The sequence below is a fragment of the Pituophis catenifer genome, unplaced genomic scaffold, assembly GCF_029215685.1.
Source record: "Pituophis catenifer annectens isolate HBS135680 unplaced genomic scaffold, rPitCat1.0.hap2 SCAF_4, whole genome shotgun sequence".
Classification (NCBI taxonomy): Eukaryota; Metazoa; Chordata; class Lepidosauria; order Squamata; family Colubridae; genus Pituophis; species Pituophis catenifer.
In genome coordinates this window covers 115090014-115114487 of record NW_027256884.1, presented here as the reverse complement: position 1 = coordinate 115114487, position 24474 = coordinate 115090014, and the positions used below count along the sequence as shown (strand labels likewise).

General features: G+C 37.2%; 1 protein-coding gene across 1 annotated transcript; it reads right to left on the bottom strand.

Moving 5' to 3' along the window:
- Positions 1-947: 947 nt before the first annotated feature.
- On the bottom strand, positions 948-21908 carry DCUN1D5 (defective in cullin neddylation 1 domain containing 5). The gene is made up of 8 exons (XM_070942881.1): positions 21440-21908; positions 15865-15956; positions 13677-13747; positions 12357-12448; positions 8758-8866; positions 8574-8678; positions 8108-8210; positions 948-3014 (listed from the first exon to the last, which is right to left on the bottom strand). The coding sequence occupies exons 1-8, from the start codon at positions 21514-21516 to the stop codon at positions 2959-2961; spliced, it is 705 nt and encodes a 234-aa protein (XP_070798982.1). The 5' UTR covers positions 21517-21908; the 3' UTR covers positions 948-2958.
- Positions 21909-24474: the final 2566 nt, after the last annotated feature.

The window sequence follows — 24474 nt, the reverse complement described above, 5'->3', positions numbered from 1 at the left end:
AACATTTTCCACCTGTTATCTGCTTTTCATTTTATATTCCACTTTAGTACATTTGTCTTTATTCCTACATTACTTATGTAACTGCAATGTACCCTGGATGTTTGTTAGTTTTAAAAATTATACATTGTATTGCCTGATTTTCACATTTACAGCTTTATTTCCATTCAATTTTAACCTTTACTTTCATAATTTTATTTCTACTTTGCTCTATGTGTTACTGTGCTACATTGTTCCAGCAGCTTACTTTTAATAGATACTTTGAACTCCAGTTTTATTAACTTAATACAAAATTTGATCAGAGTATCTTAAAGTATTTCAGAGATAAGACAGTACAACAGGAGAGAGGTATTTCTCAAAGAAACAGTTGTTAGAAATTTCCTGAGCTTCAAGCAATTTCATCTGCTGATTTTGAAAGAGGAAGAAATATATTTTCTTAATTGGCTTCCATTTACTGGTAAAAATGAATTATAAAGTAACAAGCATTCGTTGTATTTTTAATTGGCACACAACTTTAAAAACCAATCACTAAACTGTTGTCTTAAAACCCTGAAATATGGTTTTATTATAAGAAGTGATAAAACCTGAGAAGCAATTCATAGCAATCTGATCTCTTTGTACGAAACAGATGATATAAATGGATTGATTACACTTTATTGATTTCCTTGTTCCTACAGAGCTTATAATTTGGATTTTCAAAAGATGTTCTCTTTACATTGTTTGTATCTTCCCGATTTGCATCTTTCAACTTGAAAACCTGAGATTTAATACAGCACAGCTTGGGAAACTGGATGCCAGAAGCAAATCTTCATTCCTATGCATATTTTTCTGACATCGGTTCAATGTATACCCACCTGGCTATGCCTAAATTAGAGTAGGGATCTACTGATACAACCTCTTTATGACAGAATGGGAGAGGAAGAGTAATAAATACATGATTCACTCACAAATGTGCATCTCTGGATTGAATTTTTATTCCCCATCTACATCAGAGAATGAAAACAAACACTATTTCACTTGGGGAAACAACAATATCAGCGCAAAATCTGGCTGCAACCCCCACCCAAGATATTTGTTCATTTTGAAAAGATTGGTTTAACATAACTCATCCTAACCATAGCTGTTCCACAGTAAGGCTTATATCAAGTATTCAGGTTGTGAATATTAAATATATCAGGCAATCAATCGCTTCACCTGCCTTAAGGCATTTAAAAACCATCTTCGTCTCTGCAGTGCTCATCTGATCATTTAATTTATTTATTTTTTGCTGTCCACCTGTAACGTATTTAGTGTCTAACCCTTAGAAATCATGAAATACTTTGTGTTGGTCAGTTATGTCCTTCCGTTAGAAATGCTGCACCGTGGAAAATAAAGAAGCTGGAAATACCATCTAGTTCAATTTAACTGACTCCCACAACAACTATGTCTAAGTCTACAATATGACTTCCTAAAAAAAAAATTTGGCATCAATCAGAAGTGGATTTCAGCACATCCACCAAAAAGCCCCTGATAGATCAGATAAGTTCATATAGGGCTATAGAAAATATGTCTGAAGTATCATGGGATACTTATTAAGAAAAGCAACCGAGTCAGATCAGCAGGTCTGAGGTATTTGATGTACTTCCTCCTGCAACTTCAAATTGCCTTTTTCTTTTGCAGACAGCCAAAGAACAGCAAACTCACTGATGTTATATCATCCCTTGGACAGCTCATAGAAATTCTGCAGCTAACACACAATTCCACCTGCTGTCTAACATCTCCCAGCACCACAAAGATTCTTAAGGGCTGTTAGTGACCAATAATAAAAAATAAATAAATGAAAATACTTAGAATGCACCATACAGACAAGAGATTATCTTGTTCTACCTGAATCTGATTATACTGTGCACAATGCATTTTCATTATCCTGAGATAGATACTACCATGTTTTTACCTGGTATGGTAAGCTAGGAGGACTGTATCATGTCACACAGGTGATCTCACAATTCTGCTATAGGAGGAGGTCTACGTTTTTCCTGACTATTCATCCAATTACCTACTAGTGGCTCTCCTACATATAATTTGTTTCACAAAACAAAGTTAAGTCTTGTAAACATTTATATTTAGCTAATCGTATTTATCTAAGTAGTCCTTGGGTGTTGTTGGTGCAACTCTTCCTAATTTTAGTATGCATATACCTGAAAATAGGATAATAAAAACGTATATTCTCCACATTTGGAGATGGGAGGAGAATCATAATAGTTTATTCTCAGCTTAATGCACATCAGAAGATCTAGCTTAATTTTCCTATTAAGATGTAGACCTATATATAATAATTAAATACAAATGATGTTTCAAGTTTTACAATTGTGTTGTCAAAGGCATCTTCTTAGTGCTTCTAAGGAAAACAAAAACAGGCCACTGAATGTTCTACTAGAAAACAAAACTAAAAAGTAGTAGGATTTGCTGATAAATTAATAAAGGCTTTATCTCCACAAAGCTGTTCAGTTATGGCACAAGTGATAGAGGTGTTTGCAAAGCACCAGCCAAGGCTTAAGGTTAATCACCCTTGCTAAAGGCATTCATTCCACAAGAACCAATCTACCAAATTCTTATTCTACTACAATTGTAACATACATCTGGAATTCAGTCACTCATATTGGACATTTCTGATGCACTCAACATTTTTTTTTTGGTTTTGAGTATAGGACCCATAGTCATATCCTTCATGTTTTAAGACTGTTACAAATCTGAATCTTTATTGTTCTGAAATGATAGAAACTTAAGACAAAAACCTCCAATTTTCAGTCTCAGAAGTGTGTGGTTCAATGCCCTTTTCATGTGTAACAAGGCTTCCTTTAAAAATAAAAGGAAAAAAAAATGACTAAAGTTCATAAGGATGTGAACGCAATCCTTGGTTTTGAATCAGTGTTTGTAGATTGGGCATCGCAAGATCCAGCGTTCTCTTCACAACTGCTCTTGCTATGATGCTTGGCGATCCTTTTGCCATTCCACAAATTCATCAAGAAGAACAGGCCCTGGGAGGGAGAAATGGCAATTATAAACTGCAGTACTTCAGAGGAAATTCAGACTTTCTGGCAGTGGCAAAGACAACATATTCTAAAGTGGATGATCAATCATTCTTTTAATCAATTTGTGGTTCTTTTATGCAACTTCATTTTGACTCTAAGACCTAGGAGCTCTGTAAACAAACAAGAAAGCAATCTACTATCATTACAACCTTAAGGCAAGACATTTTTAAAAATCTAATGCTGAAAATTAAGAATTTTTTGACAACAGATTTGTGATTTATAAGCAGGCCTAATGAGGAAATGTGTCTTAATATACAATTTAAACTTTTCTTCCCTCACAGTTAAGACATATTCTTTGTATTTTTGCAGAGCCATACAATGTTAGCTTAAAATATGTTGACATATAACTATGTTAGTTTTATTTTAAAAAAAAACAGCTGAAGCAGAAGGCAACACAGGGAAAGAATTCTTGAAACAATGTTCTACACAGTGTACTACTCCATAGAGAAAGCATGAAAAATGGACATTAATGACAATACTAACCAAACTTTTATCGACTCTACCTCATGTTATTTATCAATATATAGTACCAATATAAACTACACTGCCAGCCTATTGCTACTGGTAGCAGAGTATTTTTTTAAAAAAAATACTAGGATTGGAAAAATGTTTGGTTTTTTTATTTTAAGCAGATAAAAAAGTAATACTTCCATTTAAGGAAGAAATAGGAACACAATAAACTTTCTTTTTCCCAAATTTTACTGCTAAAAATGAACCATAGCGCAATTTATCCACTTCAGAATTAGGCCCTGTCCATGAATTTACATTGGATCTTCCATTAGTAAATGTTCAGAATTGGTGGCAACTATATATTTTGATTATAAAATGACATATGGCCTCCTGTGAACAGAGATTATTAACCTTTCTGGCTTTCCCCCTCCCTCTACAAGTAGTGACAAGTAATAATATTTTTTTGTAAAACAACCTTGCAACAAGATTTATCAGGAAAACAAAAGGCTGAAGACAAAGTTTATGCTAAAATTGCAGTAAGTCAGCTTGCAGAATAAGAGCTACAGATAGACAGGAACGCTCTACAATAAAATTTATAAAATGAATGTCCTCTTTGATAGGAAACTCTTGTGCCACTTATTCCTGTAATAAACCCAAGGTAAGATAGAAAATAGCAAGCATTTTGATACTATATTCTTCAGTTAAAAGATTTACTTCACCTGAAATTTGAGAAGAAATTTATTCTCTCACTCTATGCTTTTCCTTAGGAAAAGAATTACAATTATTTGTCTCTATCCACCCACTCCAACCAAAACCTACAAAAAATATAGATTATTAAGAAGGTGGTAGGATTTTAATTAAATGCTGTAAATGAAATGGAATACAGGTAGTTCTTGATTTACAACTATACCTGGGCCGAGCATTATGACTAAGTTGTGGGGGTTGTTTAAGCAGGCCACCATGAGACGACATCCAAATTTTATTACTTTTGTGGCAGTTGTTAAGTGAATGGTGTGGTCTGTTAAGCAAATACGACAGTCATTAAGGATGTTGGGTGAACCCATTTTTACCAATAGCCAGCTTTTTTGCTGGAAGTAAATGTTGGAAACTGACAAAAAAAAAAAAGAAAAAGAAAAAAAAAGGCAAAAATCATGGTCTCAGGACACTGCAAACAGACATAGTTGGTTGCGGAGTGCCAAAAATGCAATCATGTGACCATGGCCAGGTGTGTGAATGGCCATTTTAACGTCAAAAACAGGTTATAAGTAGTTCTGGGGAGGACCATGGTAACTTCAAATGATTGCTAAGCAACTTAAGTGAAGATTACCTGTATCTAGATTCTTTTCACTCAGTTCAGGTTTGGGCACAGAATAGAAGCTGCATTGATTGCTCTGTGGATTTTTTAAAAATGTATTATTATTTTTTGTCAGGACTTGGCTAGGAGCATGAAAGGCTCTATTTGTCTTATCAGTGGTACTCAATATCGTCAACCATGGTACCTTTTCAGCTTTCTCCAAGGATTGGCGGGTCAGGGGCACTGATTTGCACTGGTTCTACTTCTTAAATAGATGTGCCAACTGGGAGGAAGGCTCAGTTCTGACATTCTGTAGGAATCAGCTGTCTTTCCCCTCTTCATTAACATGTGTAGGAAAATGCTAACAGAGATCCCCTACTTGTCCACTAGGATAGTCAGCTGCGCATCTCTATGCTGGGTAAGACTACAGATACCAGAGAAATCTTGATGACATGTTTGGAGGCTCTGGAGGGGATATGGTGTGAATTTGAACCCAATAGGGTGGAGTTGTTATCTGACCAGAAATTGTAAAACTGCTCCAGTTTTAACTTCGGACGAGACAACTTCCCCCCCAAAGGAGCAAGTCCTTCCAGATTTAACATCTACTATTGAATTTTCAGGTAGAAGTCATGCCCAGGGTAAGGAAGGAGATGGGAATTCAGGTTTGGGGTATAATTAGAAGTGCTGCTTTAATCTACAAAAGCCCTATCTAGTTTATCTTCCAGGCATCTTCAGGACCACTTCTTCTAGGTGGAAGTAATCTAATCAGCATGCATGCTTATTTATTTATTTAGCATACGGCAAAAATGTTAAAAGTACATCACAATTACATTCTCAATCAGCAAATATGAAACTACCTTGTTTCCCCCAAAATAAGACATTCCCTGATAATAAACCCAATTGGGCTTTTGAGCGCATGGCAATAAGGCCAAGCGCTTATTTCAGGATTCAAAAAAATATAAGACAGGGTTTTATTTTTGGGGAAACACGGTATTTACTCTATTTAGTATGCTTGCTGTTCCTGATGCATATGAGTTAAAAGGACAGAAAGCCTGTTGCTCTAGGCCACCTCTAAAGCGTAGCTGGCATCTACTTTGACATCTTTCCAGAAAGTTACTAAATCAGGACCTTTTAATTGTAATTTATTACTATATAGCTTAGGTTGCTTGTCATAGTTATCACTATTTTTTTATTCTATGAATACTATTTCTTCTTGTTTTATTGACTGGATTTTATTGTGATTTTGATTTATTTATACTGTAAATTGTCAGTTGATTAAATTCAACTGTATAGAAATATAATAAATAATAATATACACATGCAGCTATTGAAGACCAAGACATGTGTAAAGTAATGTATATGTATAATTTAAAGATTTTATCAACTGAATGGAAGGCAACAAGGACTTGTTAAATATCATATAAACGTATTTGAAAAGGAAATGGTAGAGGTGATGCTGCAAAACAAATAACAGCCCAACATATCAAATCACAATATTACCTAGTCATGAAACACAGGCAAGCAAAGTCCCATAATTCAAGAACATTCAATTCATACACCATCCTAGTACAGTTATTCAATATCGTGTTGGGAATGCCATTGTTTTTTGACTGATTCATATAGATACAAAAAAAAAAAAAAATCAATTGAACTAGACTTTTAAAGTTTTGTATATCCTGAAGCACCACAGAAATGAGTATGTTCAATAAGTACAAAACTCCAAAAGGAGATTAAAATGAGATGTTAATTCAGATTAAATTTATTCTTAAGGCATCCTGCACAACTACATTCTCCCTATTGTAGAAAACTGAAGAAGTTTAAGAATATCTTTCATTATAAAAAGCAATAGTACTTAAGATTTCTATACCAGTTCACAGGGCTTTACAGCCCTCTCTAAGTGGTTTACAGAATCAGCATATTGCCCCCAACAATCTGGGTCCTCATTTTACCCACCTCGGAAGGATGGAAGGCTGAGTCAACCTTGAGCCAGTCAGAATCGAACTGCTGAACTGCTTGCAGCTGAAGTAGCCTGCAGTACTGCATTTTAACCACTGCGCCACCATGGCTCTTGTATAGGTAAAAATAAAATATATACCCATACATCAAAACATGCTGATCAGCATATATGAAACATTTTTGTCTAACAACATTAACTGAGTCAGATGCTATTATTTTTATATATCTCAACATTGTATCCCGCTAGAGGATCTAAATAATATCGAAGAATATTGTATTAATCTGAAAAAAATGTTGAGTTCCAAGCTCAATCATTATGAGTATTCCAAGAATGAAATAAAACTTGGATCTCTGGGGAGGCATCACTTTGTGTTCTGACTGTTCTGAGTACTGCAATTTAGTTGTTATTTGGAGGCTTGTGACAAGACTGCTATATATCATATTTTGTCCAGTCTAAGCAGTACAATTTAATGGCTTATACTACGCCTGTTAAGGGAAAGAAGTTTTAAATATTGAGAAGAGAAAAGCAGTAAATCACAAAGCTAAACAAAAGCCTTACACCTGCATTACCACCCTTACTTTTTTAAATTTGCTATGGTTAGTGGCTTCCTTCTGTGTTGTACTGTGTTTCATTTTGTAGATATATAACTGTATGTGTCAATGCTATTTTCAGTGAAACAGAAATGTCACTAATTTTGGCAAGATGGTTATGTTTTTAGTAAAATATTGGAACTGGTTGACTTCTTAAAATGTGTGTGCAAGTTATACTTTGTGCATGCATGTTTTCACATTATCATAAAGTCATTAATCAAATGCAACTCATCTAAGCTTCAGCAACCATCTTATTTTCTGCAGCCTGAAACCATTCCAAGTGCCAGCAAAAATACCAGGAAAGAAAAGTCCAGTGCCTCTATAGAGTTGAATTTGGCAAGAATGGTAAAAAAACGAGAACGCAAACAAACCCAGTAGTGCTTACAACACTGACCAAGACAATGGCTTCTTAAAAAAAAAAAGAAAATAAAAAGAAAATAAAAAAAAAAAACAGTAAAATTTTAGAGTTGTTTTTCCAAAGGTACACTGAACAATCAAGCTGCAGCAACTTTTGTTTCCACTAACATGCTACAGCAAAGTCTTTTGGTGTAACATTACAAGCAGGGGTGTTTTGTTCCAAACTTGACATAAAACATATGTCACACAAACCTCTATAATTTTACCCAAACCTCCTATTCATGTTTTTTGTTTTCATATGAATGTTACTGTTTCAATTTCTTTTGAACGCTAATGAAAACTGAAATTTGCAACTGAAACCCTCAAAAAATAATGAATATAGAATACTCACATGCCCCATCTTCATCGTAGTTGCTAAGATCTGCATGGACAGTTCTACTGAATTCTAACACATTGTACCACTGATCTTTGTTAATTACTTTGTATTTTGACTGCTGCAGAAAAATAAGAAATGTTATCATACATTACAAGAATTATATACTTTTAAAAGAAAAAAGGTTATAGCATATCAAGAAATGCTTGAAGAAAAAGTAAGCTCCCATGTGAATTTAATCTAAATCTATTTAAAATAGATTTCTATTTTAAATTGCCAATTATCATTGATTTTATTTTGAAATAGATATTTGGTAGAGAATAACGTACTAAAATGCCTAGATTTGTTCTGAAATACAAAATGTGTATTTGAAATCTGAAATCATGAAAATTAAAAAGCATAAAAATTTGCAGAGCACAGCATAAAATGTGTGACGGTGGTCTAAAATATCAACAGTTTGATTTTTTTCCTAATGCATTCCTACCTCCAAGTATTGGTAAAACACTGAAAACAGTGGCCATGTCCTTCCAAGAAGTAGTGCTAACATAGATTTCGCTGTGTCAATATCAAGACTTCGCTGATCTTTATCCTATACAGGTTCAAAAAAGTGCAATTTAGAAAATGTATAAATGCACAATTAAAATTATTTTCTTGGATGATTCACTTACCCTTGCAAAGTCAAATGCATATCTGTAGATATTCTTAAATGTTGAAATGTCATTCAGTTGGGATCGCAAAAAATCAAATTTACTTTGCACCTTTTCTGTACCGTCACATCTTAAATTTAAAAAGTAAAATAGTTATATGTCAAATATTTGGGGAAAGGAAAAGGATGTAGGTATTGAATATATAGGTTATTAGACTCCAGGGATCTCAAGCTGGTGTCTCCCCAAGTCATTTTCTACAGCCTACAATGTCCCAAATCTTATCTTTGCTTGTACATCAAATCAGAAATTCTTTATTGTTTAGTACATTTCAACATATTATTTCTGAATTTTGAGCACTTCTCAAAAGACAAAATGAAAATGGAGTGAAATCTCGATTTAATTATGATCTGGATATATACTGTATTAGATGTGTGGCTGTGTTAGGGCTAAGGTTTTTTAAATTTAATAAATTTATGTTTAATGGCAGTCTGTGATATTCTTCATTTTCTAAATTTCTGCCGCAACAGACCCTTTTGCTTTAGTGTATGAGAAGGCTTTAGTATTCAGGCCCTGCTTTCTGCCTTTTTTCAAGTTCAGGGGAATATTAATTAATCAAATACAGAAAATGGAGCATTTCCCCATGTATGTAATCATTCTCCCTTTCTGTTCATTAAAATTTGCAATTTAATGGTAGCTTTTAGAGGAGATCTGAAGGTTACATACAAGACATGGGGGGAGGGGGGTAACACAATTAAAAATTAAAAAACATTTTTTTTCAATTAAAAAAAATTAAAGTTGTTTCAAACATTCAAATGCTTTCATTGTATAAATGGATACCCTGAGAATAACCTTGGGAAGCTGCTCTATTTAAAACACTCTAACAAGTACAAGAGCTCCATGATCCCAATATTTAGCCAGAAATGGCTAATGGATTCTACCCTGCAGCCTTCAGTACCATAAGTTAACTATAACACCAACAATAAAAGATGCTCTTGCTTCAACTGATGATGTTACCTAATTAGGATAATGAAACGTCTGCAAGGAAACAAACAAGCTCAGAGAGCACTAAGGACCCCTCATTTCAACCCTGCTACAAACATTCGCCTTTACAGTAGTGGCCAAAATTGTGGAAACCTTTTGGGAAAAGTGTATTTTCTAAAACTAGCTAATAACACCACTTTTTTTTGGAGTAGTACCATAAAATTATATATCAATGGAAAGATAATTTAATCAAGAATGTAATGCAATAACTTTTATGAAGGATTTGCTATTAGAATAGCAGTCGCTATATAAAGAAAAAAGTGAAACACGTAGGAAAAATGAGATATAGAAAAATTATCATCATAGAAAAAACGAGATATACAAAAATTATGACCATTTCATTTAATAGTTGGGCAACCTTTAGCATGAATTACAGCCTTACAATGTCTTCCCATGGAGTGAACCAAGTCTTTTAGTTCTGCAGCTGTTATAATGTGAAACCAAGATTGAATGATTGCTTCTATTAACTGGGTTTTATTGCTGGGTCGCTTCTGACTAACAAGTTTCTTTAGTCGGCTCCATTCAATTGGGTTAAGGTCTGGGCTATTCCCAGGCCATTCCAGCAGTGGAATAGGATTATTTTGAAACTCAAAAAAAAAAAAAAATGGTGTTATTAGCCATCAAACCTCAAAAATGCACTTTTCCCAAAAGGTTTCCACAATTTTGGCCACTATTGTTTAGATATATTTATTCATAGCTCACCACATGGTTTTAGAATTTTGAAGTTAATTTCGTTCTATTCTATTTCTGTCTCTTCTTTCCTTTTCGGTTGGAAGACATCCAGCCAAGCAGGGGGGAAGTCTCAATAACAAATCTGGCCTCAGGTTGAACCCTATCCAGATACCCAGAGCCTTCAGACACTGGATAGAACCGAGAGAGCTTCACTTGGATAGCCAGGGGCAAAAATATATAACTGAGTATACTAGTAATAGCACTTAGACTTATACACCACTTTACAATGCTTTATAGCCCTCTCTAAGTGGTTTACAGAGTCAGCATAATATTGCACTCAACAATTTGGGTCCTCATTTTACCCACCTCAGAAGGATGGAAGGCTGAGTCAACCTTGAGTCTGGCGAGATTTGAACTGCCAAATTGCAGGCAGCCAGCAGGCAGCAGAAGTAGCCTGCAGTACTGCACTCTAACCACTGCGCCACCATGGCTCATACTGATAATATTGCACTCCATGCTGATGGATGACCTTTCCCAGCAGCTCCATATAGATGTTCAAAAGGAAAGGGGAAAGGTACGTCACAAAGTAGGGCCTCAGAACCAGAATATTCTCCCACTATAATATTAAAACTGGATTTAAGTGAAAGAGAATCACTATAAAACAGTGTCTGTCCCTCCCACTAAACTGGTCCAGAAGGATATCATGGTCATTGTATTGCCCAGAGAGATCAAGGAAGGCTACAATTGATGCATTACCCCATCCTAAAGGTGACAAAGGTTATCAACAACATGACCCACTGGCTCATCACTTCAGAGCTATTTCTTTACCTAAACAGAGAAACAGAATGATCAAGGACAAAAAAAAGTAGTGGAAACGTGAGTGACGTCTGACTGCTTGCCAGTTTACTGTGGTTGATGGCCCTCTCGCAGAGAATGGTGCAAGAGGGCCTACCTGTCTCCCTGGCTTCCAGAGTTCTGGCCTAGGACCAGTCTACTGAATTTCTGGGTAGCAGTGTGGCAGCATTGAAGTGACCACAAATTTTCCAAATTTCAATCCCACAGGAGTCATAGGTCCAGGATTTTGGATGCCTTCTGTAAATTAGCCCGTTTGAAGTATCTTGGTTCAAATATTATTGCCCTATGATGTACTTTTTCACTCAGGTTACAGACAGGAGAATTTTAGTAGTATACAGTGACAGAAAAGCTAAACATTCACACAAACACATTTGAACTGTTTTAAAAATTCAGCAGAAGTAAATTGATTTTGACCACAGGGAAACATCTGATTGGGCTATGCAGATTCGAGCATAAAATGTTCTTTGGAGTACACAAAGAGGCTCACATAATCTTTACCTATGTCTTTAAATAAACTACGTTCTCTGGGGATAGTATAATTACCTGCTCAAAGGAGTTGCACAAAGGTACTGCATGAGCACCTCTACAGACGCTCTGAAGCATCTTTCTATGCTCAAATCTGAAGCACTGCACAGCTCAAGTACATGAGCCATCACAAACTTTAATCTTCAGATTAAATTGAAAGATGTAACATACAAGCAAAGTTTTTTTTAAAAAAATTGATTTATATGCTGCCCTTCTCCGGAGACTCAGGGCGGCTTACAATGCGTTAAGCAATAGCCTTCATACTTTTGTATATTTATACAAAGTCAGCTTATTGTCCCCACAAACTGGGTCCTCAATTTACCTACCTTAGAAAGGATGGAAGGCTGAGTCAACCTTGAGCCTGGTGAGATTCGAACTTACAGTAATTGCAGACAGCTGGTGTTAATCACAATGCTATCAGTCTGCTGAGCCACCAGGCCCTTCATATCTACAGCATTAAATGAAAATGTGTATATGTATCCAAATATTTTGACATATCAAGGAGAACTTAAAATAGAAGTTCTTACTGTAATGAGGTCATCCCCTTTAGCCACTCTTCTTTTGTAAAAAATCCCATGCTTTCAGCCTCTAGTTTCCAGGCTAAAACTAGCATAATAATCTGTAAAAGAATAAAGGAATAAAAGTGGGCTCAGAGGGGGGAAAATCAAATTTACAAAAACATTTTTTTAAACAGTGGCTGGCTGCAAAAGTTGTTCATCAGTCCAAATCTCTACTCTTTTCAAATGTGTTGGGACTACAACTCTCAGGACCTTGCTGACAACTAAATTTCCATTTCTATTTAAGTGTTAATCGCCTGGCTCCCAACGACTGTGGATGGCTCACAAAAAATATATAAAAGTATAAAACAATAAAAATGCAACAAAGTAGGACTTGGCAAAATCAGGCAGCAGCAAACGCACACCCACTTCTTGAAGGGGACTAAACCCATCTTAAGCAAAAGGCTGGGCAAGAGACAGGTCTTCAAGGCCTCAAAAATGCAAGAGAATAGCCTCATCTGACGCCTCTATAAGAAATTGTACCAAAACCTTTCCTGCTCTGCCCTCAATAGCATTAAAATGTTCTCCCTAATTGCTTGTTGTAGGAAAGCCACCACTGCAGGAAGTAACTGATCCTACCTTTTTGAAGTATCTGTTTTAGAACGTCATACCCCCAGAAATGCACCAGAGATGCATCAGCCACCGTCCTTTTGGAGCCATCGAAACAATTCATCAAAGCAAATAAAATACTACAAATATTTCTGATTGATACCAATTGATAGGAGGTTTTGGGTGGCCAACGTTTTTGTTTTTTTTTGTTCCCCGATGGTGTGCAGGTGATTTTTATCTGGTGTTTGGAGAGCTGTTAAAGATATTTTCCTATAATCTTAGGAAAGCCTCCACTTAACCATGCAACATTAAAATGATCAAAAATGTATTTTGGAGTAGGCAGTACATAGCTGCAACTCTTTAAAATACCTGCGTCTTTTTCTAGGGTCATGCAGCTGGTCACTATAGCAGAATCCCAAGAAAAGGTATACCTTTGCATATTTTTGACTTTGGAAGAAAATATAAAAACATAGGGGTATTATATAGGAAGTAATGCAAGGAAGTTTCAGCACTTTAAGATCTGCCCATGCCCAAATATATAAAGAAATTATAGGATTCCAGTTGTAAAACTGAAATATTAAAAAAAAAAAAACCCAATTTTTAAAAGTTCATAATTGTGACAATAAAATTAAGAAAGACCAGAAATTTGTAACAATAAAATTAAGAAAGAGCAGAAAAACATAATGTAACCACAGAATGAACAATAGTTAAAAAACTGATATTAGCCATTTTGTGGCTTACGTTTTCAGGTTCAACACCAATATCTTCACAGAATTTTTCCATTCCTTCAGGTCCTACAATTTCATCATCACCTTCAAAGGAAAAAAAGATATATCATACTATATAAATTTGTATCACTCAATGGCCTATCACAGCCAAAGCTGGAGTAGGATAGGAAAAAACAGAGATAAGTAGCAGACTGTACTTGTGAGTCATTTCAGTGTTGCATACAGTTTCCTAATTATACCATATTCCAGATGTTTCACCGAGATCAGTTTCTGCCATCCAATGTACAGTTCCAGTTTTGAATGGTTAATTTGTATTACAAAATAACACATAAGATATGTTCATACGTATATATCTGAATTTGAAGCAGAATCTAAATTTGACCATCACTACTATATAATAGGAGACATATGATGTTCATACAGTTATAAAGAAAGACTGATAATCACTTTAGGATTTCGGCATCAGATTAGCACTTTTTCTATGAATATAGAAAGATGGGAAAAAAATCTAAAGGGTTTTTGCAGTATATCTGTTTTATGTAACACATATTCATTAGACAGCATAGACAGAGACATCACCCTGCCAACAAAAGTGCGTATAGTCAAGGCTATGGTGTTCCCAGTTGCAATGTATGGTTGTGAAAGTTGAACCATAAGGAAGGCTGAGCGTCAAAGAATTGAGGCCTTTGAACTATGGTGCTGGAGAAGACTCCTGCGAGTCCCTTTGGACTGCAAGGCAATCAAACCAGTCAGTCCTAGAGGAGATCAACCCTGACTGCTCTTTAGAAGGCCAGATCCTGAAGATGAAACTCAAATACTTTGGCCACCTAATGAGAAGAAAGGACTCATTGGAGAAGAACCTAATGCTGTGAACGATTGAGGGCAAAAGAAGGAGGAGGTGGCAGAGAATGAGGTGGCTGGATGGAGTCCCTGAAGCAGTTGGCGTGAGCTTAGTCTCCGGGGGATGGTAGAGGACAGGAAGGCCTGGAGGAAAGTTGTCCATGAGGTCGCGATGGGTCGGACACAACTTTGCAACTAACAACAACTCATTCATTTGCAAACAAAATATTTTTTTTAAAAAAACTGCAGTTCATAGTGCATATATCTTGCTCTTCTCTAACAAATCCAGGTTTCTGCAACATTACATTTTCTGACATAAAGAATGTTTTCCTGGTGTGAATTTGTACTCCTGTTGTCCTGGATAAATAAATAAATAATAAATAATCTCATTACATTGGACCTTAATGGGTTTAATTTTGACCAGTCACTGTTTCTCAACCCAACCTGCTTTTCTGAGAGGATGAAATGCTTTGTATCTATGTTTATATGAAGAAAAACATAAAAAAAGGAAGAAACATATTTTGGCTTCATAAAAATAAAGTATTCCTCTCTTTTAGCTGGTAGGCATACTTGGACTGATCAAGATGCTCTATGTACTAAACTAGTTTGCTTAAATGAGGTTTGTTGAATAAGCAACCATTAGTGTGGATCATATATTTTGTTAAGCCATAAACCTTAGTTTGTAAACTTCCATGGATAGATTTATACCATTCATCTACCTAAAGCCAAACAAATCAGAATAGATATTCAAACAGATTAAAAAATTACAACATAGCTCAATATGTGAACAACAGAAATTCACATCTGAGAAACTCCTATGTATGTTCATCCCTCTAACCCAAGAACACTTTCTTTTAAAATACAGGTACTCCTCGATTTACAACAGTTCATTTAGTGACCATTCAAAGTTACAACAGCACTGAAAAAAGTGACTTATGACTGTGTTCAACACAACTGTTGGAGTATCCCCATACTCACGTGATCTGAATTCAGATGCTCAGCAACTAATTCACAGTTATGATGGCTGCAGTGTCCTGGGGTCATGTGATCATCTTTTGTGACCTTCTTACAAGCAAAGTCAATGGGAAAGCCAGATTCACTTAACAACCATGTTACTAACTTAACAACTAAGACATGAAAGATCATAAAATGAGACAAAATTCACTTAACAAATGTTTCACTTAGCAACAAAAATTTTGGGCTCAATTGTGGTTGTAAGTCGAAGACTACCGGTACTGTGGTTCCCATGTTATATTCAAATATTTTTAAATAAATGGCTAATTTCACATTAAAGAGGATATATGCAGAGCACAGTTCTAGTATTACAAAGTAATTGCATTAACCATGCATTAGTTTCATACCTGCATATTCATAAAACCAAGCCAGGCACTTCTTGCTTGAAAAATGCTCCTCACCACTTATCACTTTATTGGAAGCTGGTGACCTGCAATAACTTAAATACATATTTAAAAAGATGTTGGTAAATTTGCTATTACTTCAAAAAATCCCCAATTATGGCTTATTAATAGATAACATCTAGAAAATACTTAAATTTGCAGCTTTAATTTACTACTTTTTACATATTTTCTAGGGAGCAAACTATTCTTTCTTTCGAAGTACAAAAGTGGTGTCTTTTTTCCCTTTTCTGGATATTCTCACAACCCATTCTAAAGTTTAAAGAATTAACAAGCTATGCAGCAGACCAAGATTTAGTTGTTTTATTCTGTCAATAAGTTTTTTTAATCATTAATTTTAGTGATTTTAATTAAAACATCTTGGCATTATAATATACATTTATAATTCAGAAATAAAGGCCCCTCACAAAACTCTTTTAACAAAAGTTTCAATAACTTTTGCATGGAACAAGTGGATTCCACTTGGAGTAGATAATCCTAAAGGTAACAGTGGCCTAAACCAAGCCATATAGGCTTATTCAGATATCTACCAGCAATGTGAACTGGGCCAAGAAACCTACCAGCAACACAACTCCTGCAATACAATCATGATTCTGCTAATCTGTAGGTAAATGGCTGCATTCTATGACACAGTTGCAACTCTGAGTGATTCCTGTGCGGAGTAAATTGCAGTAGTTTAACTGAGAGATGACAAAGATATAAATCAGCCTTGGCACCTCTGGACCACGCAAGGATGAAACTGGAATACCAAACAAAGATTCTAAAAGGATTTTAGGTCACAACTGCTATCTCCTGCTCCACAAGGAACCATGGGTCCAAGAAAACCTCAGATTACATAACTACTTCAGGAAAAATCAATTGTATTAGAATACAGGGAAAAGTTCATGGATTCAAAGTTTCTATACCAACAAAAGCCCTGTCTTGCTGCAGTTAACTCCAAATCTACTACCTCATTTAGTCCCTTAGAGCCTCCAGGATAAATATCTAAAGCTAGATATCAGCAGCATTTTATGAAATGTAACTGCAAAATGATGAATAATCTCTCTAGTGGGTTGGTTTAGATATTAAATAAAATGGGCAATGGGGCTGAATCTTTGAGCAGCTCCCACTGGAAGCTCAAGGGCTTGTATACTCTATCAAAACTGATTGGAAACACATTCAGGAATGAGCAAAACCACTATAGGACTAAAGTTTGATCCCCAAGGCATACTGGTGGTCCAAAATTATACCAGATGATGGTATTGAATGCTGAGAAATTTAACAAGTCATCTATAAGAGTAGCTGATGCAGTTTCCCTCTGATCCCCAAGTATGAACCCAAATGGAAAAAATCCAGACAATTAATTTCATCCAGGAACCTGTATACTGAAGTCCAACCATCTCATCCACCTTATTAAAAAGGGTATCTGCCAGTAATTATTTAGGTCAACCAAGTGAATGATGGCTTGAGAAGAAGTTATACCATCACCTTCTTCAAGGCTGGTATAATCTCCTTCCTCAAGGAGTCACTCACCTTCTGCATCAATATTTTAATTCCTTTTCTGGACACATATATCAGGCAGGAAGAGCACTGATCTAATTTGCAGGCACATGAGCTCATCCCACAGAGGAACCAGTTAGAGTTAGAGGCTTGAAGGAATCCCAGATGACCTTGCAAGATGTTAGGCCTGACATCTCATGAAATCATGCCCATAATAAAATGTTTTGATAATTATTCCATTTCTAAATATATTAGTATAAAAGTAAATTCTATCAAATTCAAGAGGTCTTAAAATTTCAACTTGACAACATATTCCTTATTGTGATAGATGAGTCATATTTTAAAGGCCATGTAATAATATGTGCCTGTCTGCAGAAAGTAATATTTACTATAACTGAAAGCCTGTTCTAGATGACATTCAACATTCATACCCAGAACTAAAAATATAAGCCAAAATTGTACTGTACTGAACTGTCACAGTTGGGAAACAACTAAACATTTGATCTATTATGTTTTGAGCCTCAGAAGCCTTCAGGCAAATTGGAATTGGTTCAAAGAAAGGCTAAAAGACAATTACTAAGAAACTATGTGCTAAATCCTATGAAAAACTGAGAAAAATGGGCACTTCCACCTCTCAGAAAAATAACGGGGTGATGCAATTTGTTTTTACTGTGGCAGAATGCAATACCACAATAAGGATCTTAAGTAATAGGAAGCAGATTCCAATTAAAGAAACCATCCTGCAGTAAAAGAAGTAGAGTGAATTGACTAGTGAAGTTTCATTAGATGTGTTCAACCTGAGGAGAAATCTGTCAGGACTCTTTAATTTGTATTCCTACACAAAGTAGAGACTAAATGCTATCTTATATATGACACTTAGCAGCTGTAAAGGCAAGCAATTAGAAAGGTAATTGAATGCATTTAATTCATTTTACCTGCCCTTGAGTGATTCAGTTTTTACTATGCTTGTAATACAAAACTGAGTGCAAGTGTTTTTACCATTGAAAAGTCTGGCAATTGTAGCTCACATATATATTCATTTATACTGTAGTATCCACAGTATGTTGTTACTTACAAAATGGCTGCTATAATAAATGATAAAACACATCATTTATTATACAGAAACCTGGGAAATGTTGCTTCTTGTTCTCTTCTCTTCTACATATTCTTTCCTATCTAATCTTTTGATGAACATTTCCAAAAAAAAAAAGCACAAACATCTTTCATTTCTTAAAGAACATCTAGCTACCTGAAATAACCTGTGCTATTTTTCTTTCTATAATGCTTTCTATAATGAATTTTTAGCAAGTCGCAGAGAGCTATTTTCTTTTACTTTAAAGCACTCCACTAATTGTGGTTTCATTTCATCCCTTTTTCAAGAAATCTAAGTAACAGTACTTTAAAATGAAGTGCAATTTAATGTGGAGAATGTCATGGCTGCATCTGCAATCTCAGGTGTTACTATTTCAAGGCATCCTTTTCCATTAGATTTTGATCTGAAACATCTGTCACACTATTATATATGATGTTCGTTCAATAGCTAATATCTTTAGTCCAATATATACACTTTCACTATTGATTGCAGCAAGTTTTAACTCTGCAATTCTAGAGCTATGGTCCACATAATAGTTTAGTTGGTATTCAAGGAACAGGTAGAACATGTTTGAGATTCTAACAGCACAATTCTATCCATGTATATTTAGAAGCCTGTCACACTGAATTTAACAGTATTTGCACTCCTAAATAAGTAGCAGTTTTATGAGTGCAAAGGGAGAGAACTGTGTAGTTACCTTGCCTTTTTATAGTAGACTGAAAAAGCTGTGGTTAGACTTTGGGGCCAATGTTTGTGGTTCTGAACATAATTCAACTTTTACATTAATTATCAATCAACTGGCAAACATTTATGCAAATATATGCAATAAATTATATTTTTAAATAAAACACTGATTCATTACCACACAATATATAAGCAGAGAAACTACCAAAGGTGTATCAATGTATTCCTTTCTAGTGTAAATCAAGATGTCAAAATCTATACTTTAGCTATCTTTTTTATATAATTTGTCTCTAACAGTGTTAAAAAGATGAAGCCTGTAAGAATTTTTATACATTTGATGGAATGTAATTCTTTGAGCGCTTTCATTACAATTGACTTGTATTTAAAAAATAATGGGTACAGAATAATAGGGGTAAATGGTCGTTAACTTTTTCTGTACAATCATGTCAGATTCTCAGACTGGCTGGACAATTCCCTGAAGTTTTCCTGGCAAGGTTTTTCCAAAAGTGGTTTGCCTTCTTCCTAGAGCTGAAAGAAAGATCACCCAGCTGGATTTGTGCCCAAGGCAGAACTAGAACTCTAGGTCTCCCAGTTTCTACCTTGATGCCTTAACCACTACACCAAGCTGCCTCTCTGCAACAGAGTAAAAACATAAAAAAGCACATAAGATTAATCAATCTGCCTCAAGATGGATGTCCCTAAGCAACTGACTAAGTTTTTTTAAAAAAACCCTAGTGGATTATAATTGCATTAACAATTTTATGTAGGGGAAGGTACTTCATAAACCTGGGGACTGGGCAAAGAATTCCAAAGTGCTGGGAGGCACATCACAGTGCCTAATATTAAATCATGGAAGGTCTGTTCTTATCAAGACAGAAAATTTCAAGTTGAGAGATAGTGAAATCTGTCTGGCCTTCATTCAGTTTATATGCCAACTTGCTTCTCCAACCAGCTAGCAAAAATTAGAATATGCACACATACACATTCACTTTTCAGAATGGGTGGCATATAAATTTATTATATTGTAATGTTTTTACACACTTACATACACACACACATATATAGTGTGTGTACACATACGTATCTGTATGTATACGTGTGTGTGTCTGTGTATGTATATGTATGTATATGTATATACACACACACAGAGAGATGTTTATGTATAAATGAAATCATCTGAAGCTGAAATTATACTATTTTCTAATCAGCTTCCTTACAAACATGTTGGGCTGCAACTCCCATCATCATAAGGCAACATATTCTATTTTATCCTGCCATAGGCACCTGGAGAAGGATAAGCAGGGGAGGACCAAATAACACATGCAACATGATGTCAGCAAGCAAATTACATAATTTATATACTTGACTGGATGCCATTTCATCCTTCATACAATAACACATGCTGTTACCTTAACACCATGTGCTTTGTTGTAGATGCCACCATAGGATCCTGGTTGGGGGAGATGACTTTAATATTCCTCATTACAAACCATTCAAGGATTTTAAAATCACTAGTGCAGACCAAGCAGACTAGAGCTGAGGAAGGCCTCTTGAAACATTAGTCATTATGCAGAGCAGCTTTCCCCTACCTGGTGCTCCCAAAAATGTTCACAAGTTCAGCTCCCATACAACCCCAGCCAGCAAGGCATTGGATTCTTGCTAACGGGTAAATTTCATCCATCACACTTGGAAGGCAGCATTTAGGAGAAAGCTACTACAGAATCATCAGTGAACCTACCAGACCCTTCAGGCAAGAGCAGTAAGAAAGAGGGGGGTGGGGGTGGGAAAAGGTCACCCTAAGAAATGTGCAATTTGGGTCAAGGAAGTATGAAAAAACACAATTCCTAATAGATTAGGAGAGAAAAAAAGACCATGGATGGATGGAGAGGCAGCAATTAGCTTAAAGGCAGATTCAATGGTGTGTGTGTGTGTGTGTGTGTGTGTGTGTGTGTGTGTGTGTGTGTATAGTGCGGGGGGGGGGGGGCTGATGGCCATACTTGACATCTCTATCCTCCCTTACCTGTGTCAGAAAAAGGTGACCAGCAATTGCGGGGGTGGGGATGGAAGAAGCCCCCCCCTCCTCAAATCAGAGGGGCCGCTTCCGAGACCAAAAAAAGAAGGCGCTCGTCGTCGACGCCGCCTCCCTCGGGGGGGGGGGTCCCTCAGGCCGCTTCCCCCATAAAGGAGATCCCACCCCCCACCCCCCACCCCATTGACCCGCTTGGGCGGCCCCAGAGATGGTAGGCCTGTCCGGCCGGCAGATACCTGCTGATTTTACATTTCTTGAGGCCCGACTCGTCGCCCGCCTGCCCCGAAGATTTGCGCTTTTTTTTCACGGGCATCTCCTCTGTTCACCGTAGAGCGGAGCGAGCAATAGACGAGGGGAGCCAGGCCCTCCAGCGTGCCCCCCCCTCCCACCCTCTTCCCGGGTGATGAGAGCGACCGCCGCCGCCGCCGCCTCTTCCGTCCTCGGCTGTCGCGAAGAAGCGGCGGCTCTGGCTGCTGCTGCCGCCGCGCCCGCTTCGTTCTCCGGCCCCTTTCCTTTCCTCGCTCGGCCGCTACCGCTGGGGTGCCGCCAGGGCAAGCGCGGAGTGTGTGTGAGTGTGAGTGAGTGAGTGTGTGTGTGTGTGTGTGTGTGGTGGTGGGACGGACCGTTCGGCGCTGAGGTAGAAGCAGCCGCGGCGGCGAGGAAAAGCCGGCAAGGCGCAGAGGAGTCGCGAGCGCGTTGCGCCGCCCTGACACGAAGAGGCGGGAGCAGGAAGTGACAGCGACGCGCCTCCGCCGCCGCCGGCCCCCTCGACTGGCACCCGCTCGCCCCGCCTCCTCCAGGGCGGAGCTAAGAGACGGGGACGGCGCCGACGCGTTTATTAGCCCCGCCCTTTCGGGAGCGTTTGGGCGCGCGTCACTAGAAAAGAGGTTGTGACGTGGGTCGAGAGGGAGGGAGGGGGGGCCGGGGGGGGCGTCAATTTCTCCCCGGGGCGACTTGCGAGCCTATTCATCAGGGCTTTCCCCAGACGTGCGTGATCAGACATCATCCTGCCTAACTCAGCAGAATGCCTTTTCAGAAGTCAAAGGGAACTACATTAGTCCTCGACTTACAACGTTAATATTCCATTAATGACTCTTCCAAGTTACATGGGCACTGGAAAAAAAAAAAGGGACTTTAGGACAGTGGTGAAATTCAATTTTTTTTACTGCCGGTTCTGTGGGCGTGGCTTGGTGGGCAGGGTGTGGCTTGGAGGGTGTGGCTTGGTGGGCGTGGCAGAGGAAGGATATTGCAAAATCTCCATTCCCACTCCACTCCAGGGAAAGGATACTGCAAAATCTCCATTCCCATCCCACTCTGGGGCCAGTCAGAGATGGTATTTGCCGGTTCTCCAAACTACTCAAAATTTCCGCTGCCAGTTCTTTAGAACCTGTCAGAACCTGCTGGATTTCACCCTTGCTTTAGGACCATTTTTTCACTCTTCCAACGGTTGCAGCATCCCACGGTCATGTGACTTGTCCCCGGGGTCGTGTGATCCCCTTTTGCGACCTTCTGAGAAGCGAAGTCAATGGGGAAACCAGGTTCATTTAACAACCATGTTGCTAATTTAACTGCCGTGATTCACTTAACAAATGTGGCAAGAAAAGTCATAAATTGGGGCAAAACTCAGTAACATGTTTTGGGCTCATTTGTGGTCCTATGTTGAGGACTACCTGTATTTCCAGCTACTGGTTGGGCTTTCATTTCATGCCCAGCCATGGTTAGCTTGCCTGGTTTATTTCTAATTAAATCATAGTTTGCTGAGCTTGCAAAAATTTCTAATTTATGATTTAAATAGTTGGAGTCAAACTTTGCAAACTATATGATGGTGATGAAGCTGAATCTCATTGATAGGATTGTTGCTTTTAATATGGCATACAGCCATAAAACGTCTTGATTGGTATGCCACCCAGAGTTACATGCCCAGAATTTTAGTAAATGCTTAATTTATTGTATGTTTAAATATATATTGTTGGGCAAGTTATTTTCACTCAGCCCTAGAAAGAGGGCAAGGGTAAAATAATTTCTGAAAATATTGCCTAGAAAACTGCAGGGACTTTATTTAGTTGCCAGGAGTCAAAAGGACCTTGAGGCAAAATAAATAAAAGTTATATTTTAAGTGTAAAGGAATTTAAAGAGGCCATTGAGAAAGATATGAAAGAACTGTTAAGGAGATTCTTGCAGAAAAGATTATACACAGTTGAGATTGAAGCAACCTTGAGAAAACAAAATGATTTTGTTTACCACGGTATTAGATGGGCAGATAAAAACGTAGGTTTTCAGTATTTTGTTACTTTATTCTACAACAATAAAGTATGTAGCGTTCTTGGAATCCCTGCAGTGCAGTCTTTCCTGACTTGGCCTACCTTGAAAGGCTGACATCAGTCTTTGAAAGCCTGAACAATGCTGAACAAAATCAAGCCATGCTTTTATCAGTTTTTCCAGTAAAGAAAAATATCAAAATTTCTTTATGGTAAGGCAATTAGAGTAATATGGAGAAAGATAAAGGGATTCGTATTATATTATGCTGTATCATTTAGAGTGGTATATATAATAACTCTTCCCAATTTGGTATCCTCCAGATATATTAAAGGGTGTTCCCATGATACCACTCCTGGAGTATGACATTTGAAGACTGATGATTCTAAACAGCATCATGTTGGGGCAGGCACCTGTACAGTCTCAGCAGTGAGAAAAGAATAGTTAATTATTTGGATTCAGTTTAAAAGATAATTAAAAGAAAACATCAGTCTTTTCCTTGATGACAAAACTGTACAAGCATTAAATAGAAGCATGATGTCTGGCACGCAGGGCCACAACCAGTGAGACCCAGGTTTTGTACACCATATGTAATTGGATTGTATAATGATTTAGGGATCAGCATAAACTTCCAGCTCTATTTACTTCACAGAATTGTTGTGAAGATTAAATCTGAGAACTTCACGTGTACCACCTCGAGCTGCCCTCAGAAAGATTGGTAGCTGAAATAATTAATCCACAAGTGCTCTCAGAAATCAGTTAAGGTGTTGTGGGGTTTTGTGAAGGTGTTACCTGCCGTCTTCACATCGGGATAAATGGTTTGTAGTTGTGGTTTTATCCGCTAATGAAGGAATATAACAAAACAGAATTATATTTTCAGTCAAGTCTCAGTTCAGGGAAGCTTAGGACTAATTTCACAGAACTGCAGCTCTTGTGAGATTAGCGAGCCGAGCATATGATCCATTCCTTGAAAGTCTAACATGACATATTTTTTAATAAGTCAATATTGGTGAAG

Coding starts and splice junctions, on each gene's coding strand:
- DCUN1D5 (XM_070942881.1), bottom strand. CDS start 21,516: ATGCCCGTGAAAAAAAAGCGCAAATCTTCGGGGCAGGCGGGCGACGAG. Junction 15,957..21,439: donor AAGAAATGTAAAATCAGCAG/GTATCTGCCGGC, acceptor TATGTATTTAAG/TTATTGCAGGTCACCAGCTT. Junction 13,748..15,864: donor TTGGTTTTATGAATATGCAG/GTATGAAACTAA, acceptor TTTCCTTTGAAG/GTGATGATGAAATTGTAGGA.